This window comes from Symphalangus syndactylus, chromosome 7, assembly GCF_028878055.3.
Source record: "Symphalangus syndactylus isolate Jambi chromosome 7, NHGRI_mSymSyn1-v2.1_pri, whole genome shotgun sequence".
Lineage (NCBI taxonomy): Eukaryota > Metazoa > Chordata > Mammalia > Primates > Hylobatidae > Symphalangus > Symphalangus syndactylus.
In genome coordinates this window covers 141,619,604-141,626,187 of record NC_072429.2, presented here as the reverse complement: position 1 = coordinate 141,626,187, position 6,584 = coordinate 141,619,604, and the positions used below count along the sequence as shown (strand labels likewise).

Genomic DNA, 6,584 nt, shown 5'->3' with positions numbered 1-6,584 from the left:
TTACCTTACATTTGTTTCTTGGTTTAGAGTTTAGTGTATTTAACTAGTAATATAAATGCAAACCCTGTGCTCTGGAGGTTTCTGGATTCTGAGGTGAAACTCCTCCTCCTATGTGTCTTTTTTGTTTGTTTGTTTGTTTTTGTTTTGTTTTGTTTTGTTTTGTTTTTTGAGACAGAGTCTCGCTGTCGCCCAGGCTGGAGTGCAATGGCGCGATCTCGGCTCACTGCAGGCTCCATCCATGGTGACTTTTCTAGAAAGAGCATCTATCACACTGGAGACAGCAAACTCCTTGATCCATTCTAATTCCTAACCCTGCAATAATTTTCAATCTCCCTTACTCAAGTAATTGGGAGTGCTCCTAGTGTTACCAGAGACCCAACAGTTCCCAATTTCAAACTTTTCCGTATTCACATTTCTTGACTTGCTATGATTTTACATCACAGATTACATCCTTCATTTGAAGAGACTTTAATGGAAGGTTGCCATGGAAACTCTCTCATGTGGCTGACCTCTTACCTCACTTGCTCTTTCTGAATGAAGTTCCCACTTTTGCCTGCCTTAACAAAAGTAATGCTCCCCAAACTCAAGCCCAGGGCTGCGAATTGGAAGCAGCTGGGGCTATTGTTTCTGGGTGCTGCTGTGAATGGCAGGATGTAAACACAAGCCTGTGATGGGCAAAAAGATGGACACACAGGCAGAGCCCGACAGGTGCTGGCAGTCCTATCTGGTCCTGAGTTGCTGGGACCCTCCCTGCCCACTGCCCCTAGAATGGACTTTGGCCTCAGGTTTGAAGTGTTCAGGTGTGACTGAGATGAGCCTTTTCCCCATGCCTCAGGAATAGCGAAGAAACTCTATCTGGAAGGTTCCCCAGGGCGTCCCACCCAGCAGCCTCTGGTATTAGACCAGGCAGTGGCTGGCCAGGATGGTGGGGACAGAAGGGAGACAAAAGTGAGCAGTGGGTGGGGTCACATCCTCCCTGACATTGAATAGACAACATGGGGTGGAAGGATGAGTGATCTTTAGAACGTTCATGGAAAATGCATATCGGGAAAAAGAATGCATGGATTTCAAATTTTTTTGCAACAAAATAAACTTGTACTAACTTATGAAAATATGTCTGAACAGGATCTAGTTTGAGGCCCTAAGAAGTATAAGACAATAGTTTGAACAGAGCTCCTATCACACACATGAATTCTGCTAAAATTGAAACCAGAACAAACATGCAATTGATGGTGAAGCTTGGCTGGAAAAATGGTGAAATCATTGATGATTTATTGAAAGTTTATAGGGACAATGCCTCAAAGAAATCAGCAATTTAAGTAAGTGGATAACTCATTGGAAGAAGGGAAGAGATGATGCTGGAGAGGAAATCCACAGCAGCAGACCAGCCACATCAGTCTGTGAGGAAACAATTCATCTTGTTTGTGCCCTAATTTAAGAGGACTGATTAATAGCAGCAGAAAGAATAGCCAACGCCGTAGGTATGCCAAGGTGTTCAGCTTACACAATTCTGACTGAAATTAAAGTTGAGTAAACTGTCTACTCGGTGGGTGCCAAAGCTGTTTCTCCCAGCTCAGCTGCAGATAAAAGCGTTCTATGGCCATTTTAAACAAGTGGAATCAAGATCCTGAAGCATTTCTTCAAATAATTATTGCCGGAGATGAAATGTGGCTTAACCAGTACACTCCTGAAGGCAAAGCACAAGCAAAGCAATGACTACCGAGAGGTGGGCGTGGTCCCATCAGAGTAAAGGCAGACACGTCAAGGGCAAAGGTCGTGGCAACCGTTTTGTGGATGCTCAAGGCATCTGCTTATTGACTTTCTGGAGGGCCAAAGAACAATAACATCTTATTATGCGAGTGTATAGAGAAAGTCAGGCAATGATTTAGCAGGAAAACACCCAGGAATTCGTCACCCCGGAAAGCTTCACCAGAGAGCCCTTCTCTACCACAACAATGCTCCTGCTCATTCCTCTCATCAAACAAGGCCAGTTTTGTGAGTTTCAATGGGAAATCACTAGGCATACACCTTCCAGGCCTGATTTGGCTACTTCTGTTTTATAATTTTGAAAAATCTTTAAAGGGCACCCACTTTTCTTCAGTCAATAACGTCACAAAGACTGAAGTGGCATGGTTAAATTCCCAGGGTGCCCAATTCTTTAGGGATGAACTAAATGCCTGGTACCATCACTTACAAAAGTGTCTCTACCTTGATGGAGGTCATGCTGAGAAATAAAACATTTTTTAATTTTTATCTTTTAATTCAATTTTTTCGTGAACTTTTGAAGTCCCCTTGTATTTGTTTTGGGTGGAACTTTGAGTCTGATTTCTCAGCTCTCCGTGGATGGCTGCATCTTAATAGAGAAATGAACGCCATTTACCCTGATGCTCTCTACTTGGCCCAAGTTTCAGATGTTGAACACACACATGTGTGGGAATTTATGAATCTGTGCACCTGTGCCAGCTGGTGGGTGAAGTCTAAGTTTCTTCAACAGAATTAGTTATCTTCTGCCTCCTGGAATCTGGTAGGAAAGGTTGAGGAAAAGCAGCCATCCATAGTGCCTCCACCACTGGAATGGGCCCTAACGTGTGCCCCACTGCCCCCCATGCTGAGGAGTTCTTCACTCCAGAGATGTCTTCACCCCAATCATTCAGACTCCCCCAGTGTTCCTGCGTCACCTGAAAGGTCGGAAGCATCTCAGCACATACTTTCCATGAGTGGTACTTAGGCCTCCCTCCCCATCAATACTGAAGCCCTCAGAGGCAGAGGGGAGTCAAGGAAAAGAGTGGCCGTCAGCAATAAATGAGTTATAAGGTTTGATTTCAAAGAGAAAAACTTGTCACCAAAATCACTACTCAGGAGATCTGGACTCCCTCTGAATGTGAGTTAAAGAACCCTTGAGGGTTAAGAGCCAACTGCACCTGATCCCCACTCTCCCATCCCAAGACCCTGGGAAGTCAAACCAAGAGGTAATCAACAGAAAACAAGTTTAATGCAACAGGTGACAACGGTCTGGAGTGAGTCCATGCTCCAGAAGGCTCAGCCCATGGCAGTCCCATGGCTCAAGGCAGGCTGAGGCAGGCTGCAGTGGAGGCCAGCAGCAGGAGGACGGCCAGCCCCAGCCCACCACAGCTCTCACCCACGCTCCCAGCATATTCTCGGAACACTGATGAGTTGATAGGTGGCCCCTCTAAATTGCAGTATCGAACTTTACAACACTTGAGGTAAAAGAAGGGCATGGGCTCTTCCAGGAGAAACTGCTTCTCCTCTGGCTTGGGTCTCTCAATCGCTGCACAACTAGCGGAGCACTGCTTCGAAATCATGAAAAACCGTGGAAATATTTCTAATAAGAAATAAAGACCGAGAGAAGGCAATCATGCCATTCCAATGCCTGACACGGAGGCCTTTCTGTCTGGGTCAAGGCCTCACCCCTGGCGGCCCTGCTCAAAGGTGCACACTCAATTGGGGCACCAAGCGGGAGTTGGGAGGATGAGGGCCAGTCCTGTGTGTTGAATACTGCTTCAGGGAAGGGCTGGCTTCCGCGTGGTATGGCCTGTCCATGTGCACTGGGAATGCGGGTCTAGGGGTTGCTGTTTGGGAACACACAGGTCTCAACTTCTCAAACACAGGGTTGGCTCAGGCCTTTGTGACCACAGACAGACACATGACTCCCAGCCGTTCTGGCCATCAACCAGGGCGTGGAGCTGGTCTCTTGGTGGGCCTGGCTCGACTCTGAGCTGGGGTCTTGTCTCATGACCACACTTCATCTTATACGTCACTGTACAAATCATTTTGCCATATTAAGTTATAAAGTCGATGTGGGCTACACTGAGTCTGAAGCATCACCTCAGCGCCCCACCAACTTCGTGGATGCTGAAGGGCTGGAGAGCGACTGCTGGGCGGAATCAGAATTCACGAGCCCTGAAGATCTCCCTGTGGGCAGAATGTGCTGGGTGTCCAGATTCCCCTTGGGGAGGGCTTCATGTACCCAGAGGTTTTCAGGGGAATCACAGATGACAGAGCAGTGGTCTCCACAATTTTTAAGGCATGCACCCTCCTTTGAGAACACACTTGAAGGCTGTACACCTTGGTTTTGTGCATCTCTTGTAAGAGTGACACAGACACTGTTCTCAGTGGTGCATTTAACATTATTAAAGCTTAAGTTTTCATTAAAAAATGGATGATATGAAATCCAGATTTTCTTCCTACCTCCCAGTATTTCATCTGGACCCACTGTAGCAGGCACTGCCTTACACTGGCACAGTTCTTAACGGCCTGAGTCCGACCCCACTCCCCCTTCACCTCTCTCTGGCTTCTCAGAACTTTGCTCTTCACATTTTAAAGAGAAAAAAAGGCAGGGCGCGGTGGCTCACGCTTGTAATCCCAGCACTTTGGGGGGCCGAGGGTGGGTGGATCACCTGAGGTCAGGAGTTCGAGACCACCCTGACCAAGGTGAAACCCCGCCTCTACTAAAAATAAAAAATTAGCCGGTGTGGTGGCGCACATCCATAATAGCAGCTACTCTGGAGGCTGAGGCAGGAGAGTCGCTTGAACCCGGGAGGCGAGGTTGCAGTGAGCTGAGATCACGCCACTGCACTCCAGCCTGACTCCGTCTCAAAAAACAAACAAAAAAAAACAAAAAAAGGCTACTTTCTATTAGTTATTCCCTACTGAGGAAAACTAGACAGCCCTGATTCCTGAAAGTCCTCTATTCACCTGCCTTTGGGTCCCCAACAAGAGCGAAGCTACTCACTCACGGCCGCTATAACGCAGTATGGCTCTGTCTCTTTGCACCTCTTTGGGTTCTGGCACTCGAAAGTGTTTTCTCTCTCACAGACATGACACCACAGTCTATTGTCACCCTCGTCTGAAAGGATGAATAAAAAAGAAAGTAGAATTCCAGTTCTCCGTGCCTATCTGATGAACACAGCCGGCATCCGACCAGCACAAACTCGGCGGGTCCCCATCTTTCTCCCCGAGCAGTGGCTGGGGCCACATGACTCGAGTGAGCCGCATGGGGAGAAAGCAGGAGGGGTCTCAGGCCACGTAAGAGCTGCCCGCTTCCCCTTCAACTTCCCCCATGATTTTAAGTGTCCTCAGGCCTCCCCAGAAGCCAGCACCATGCTTGCTGGACAGCCTGTGGAACTGTGAGCCAATTACACCTCTCCTTTAAAAATTGCCCAGCCCTCGGGCTTCTTTACATTCTGAGTGATTTGTCTTCTCTCCTGGGGGCTCCCCCATCCTCCCACATCCAAGCACACAACATGAGCACACAGCGCACCCCCACTCGGCCGTGGCACCCTGACCCCAGGTCGGCCACGCTGCACCCACGGGCCCTGGCATCTCCCGGCCGACGGCTGCGGAAGTGACTCCGGGGCTTGGGTCTGCTCCCACGTGTCCTCCCGCCCACCTTCCAGGTACACCCACCTCCCAGGCCCTGCACGCTGACTCCCTCAAAGGAGGCCTCCCTTGGGTCGGGGCTGGGCCTGGCCTAGCTCTGCAGGAGGAGCCGGCCCTCCTCCCGCGGCTTGAACGGTTCTCAGCCGGTGAAGCCCCCGGAGGCCAGGCCGGCTGGGGCCTCCAGCCTGAGGGCTCCCGGGGAAGCGCGGCCGGAGCAGGGCAAGGGCTGGGGAAGGGCTGGGCTCAGGCTGCCCCGCCGCCCTGGGGGAAGCCGCACGAGGCGAGGCTCCCCAGAGGCTTCCAGGCGCCGCGGGCCCCCTGAACTCCCTGTTGTCGCGGTCTAGTGGGGGCGGCGGCCACGCGGTGCTGGGCAGACGCCGCCCGGCCCCGTCCTCTCGGCCAGTGGCTGTGGGGGGCGAGCCAGGCTCACCCGTCTGCTTGGCGTCCTCTGGATCTCGCTGTCTCGCAGTCAGGTTGGCGTCTGTCCACACCCGCGGGAGGACCACGACCAGCAGCAAGGCGAGCAGCGCCATCGTCGCCAGCGGTGCCCTTTGAGGGTCAGCGCGCGACGCCCCCTCCCGGCCCTTCTGGAACCTTCGCAGCCTCCGCGCGCCGTTCCCCGGGTCTGGCCGGTAGGGGGAGCCCCGCCTGTCCACCCCGGGCGCGCGCCTCCCACCCGCCGGGGCCTGTCCGCGTCTTTGGAGCCCCTCTCAGAGCCCCGCGGCCACTGGCGGCCCTGAATTCCTGTTCTGAGTCCCGCCTTGTGCTGGTGTTGGAGCGGCCGGCGGCCAGGCAGGAGCGGGCACGGGAGCCCTGGGAAAGGCGCGTTTGGAAACGCAGCCCCGAGTCCAAGGGCCGTCTCCTTGGGGACCCCACAGCCCACAGAAAATGGCCAGAGGCCAGGTAGGGGATTTTCTCCGCTGAAGAGCACGGGCGCACCTCTGATAACTCGCCCCTGAATAGCTTTTAGCTCATTATAATACCAAAAAAAAAAAAAAAAAACCCATCCCTGGGGAGAGATTTTAGATGCTGATGAAACACTCCAGTGTTGGCCGGGCGCGGTGGCTCACGCTTGTAATCCCAGCACTTTGGGAGGCCGAGGCGGGCGGATCACGAGGTCAGGAGATCGAGACCACGGTGAAACCCCGTCTCTACTAAAAATACAAAAAATTAGCCGGGCGTGG

General features: G+C 51.8%; 1 protein-coding gene across 2 annotated transcripts; it reads right to left on the bottom strand.

The window, feature by feature from the left end:
* Positions 1-2,970: 2,970 nt before the first annotated feature.
* On the bottom strand, positions 2,971-6,351 carry LY6K (lymphocyte antigen 6 family member K). Of its 2 annotated transcripts, none has more exons than XM_055284866.1 (3): positions 5,831-6,351; positions 4,754-4,867; positions 2,971-3,590 (listed from the first exon to the last, which is right to left on the bottom strand). In XM_055284866.1, the coding sequence occupies exons 1-3, from the start codon at positions 5,931-5,933 to the stop codon at positions 3,445-3,447; spliced, it is 363 nt and encodes a 120-aa protein (XP_055140841.1). In that variant the 5' UTR covers positions 5,934-6,351; the 3' UTR covers positions 2,971-3,444. The 2 variants fall into 2 exon arrangements, with proteins under 2 accessions (XP_055140841.1, XP_055140840.1); XM_055284865.1 differs by having other exon boundaries at positions 2,971-3,343.
* Positions 6,352-6,584: the final 233 nt, after the last annotated feature.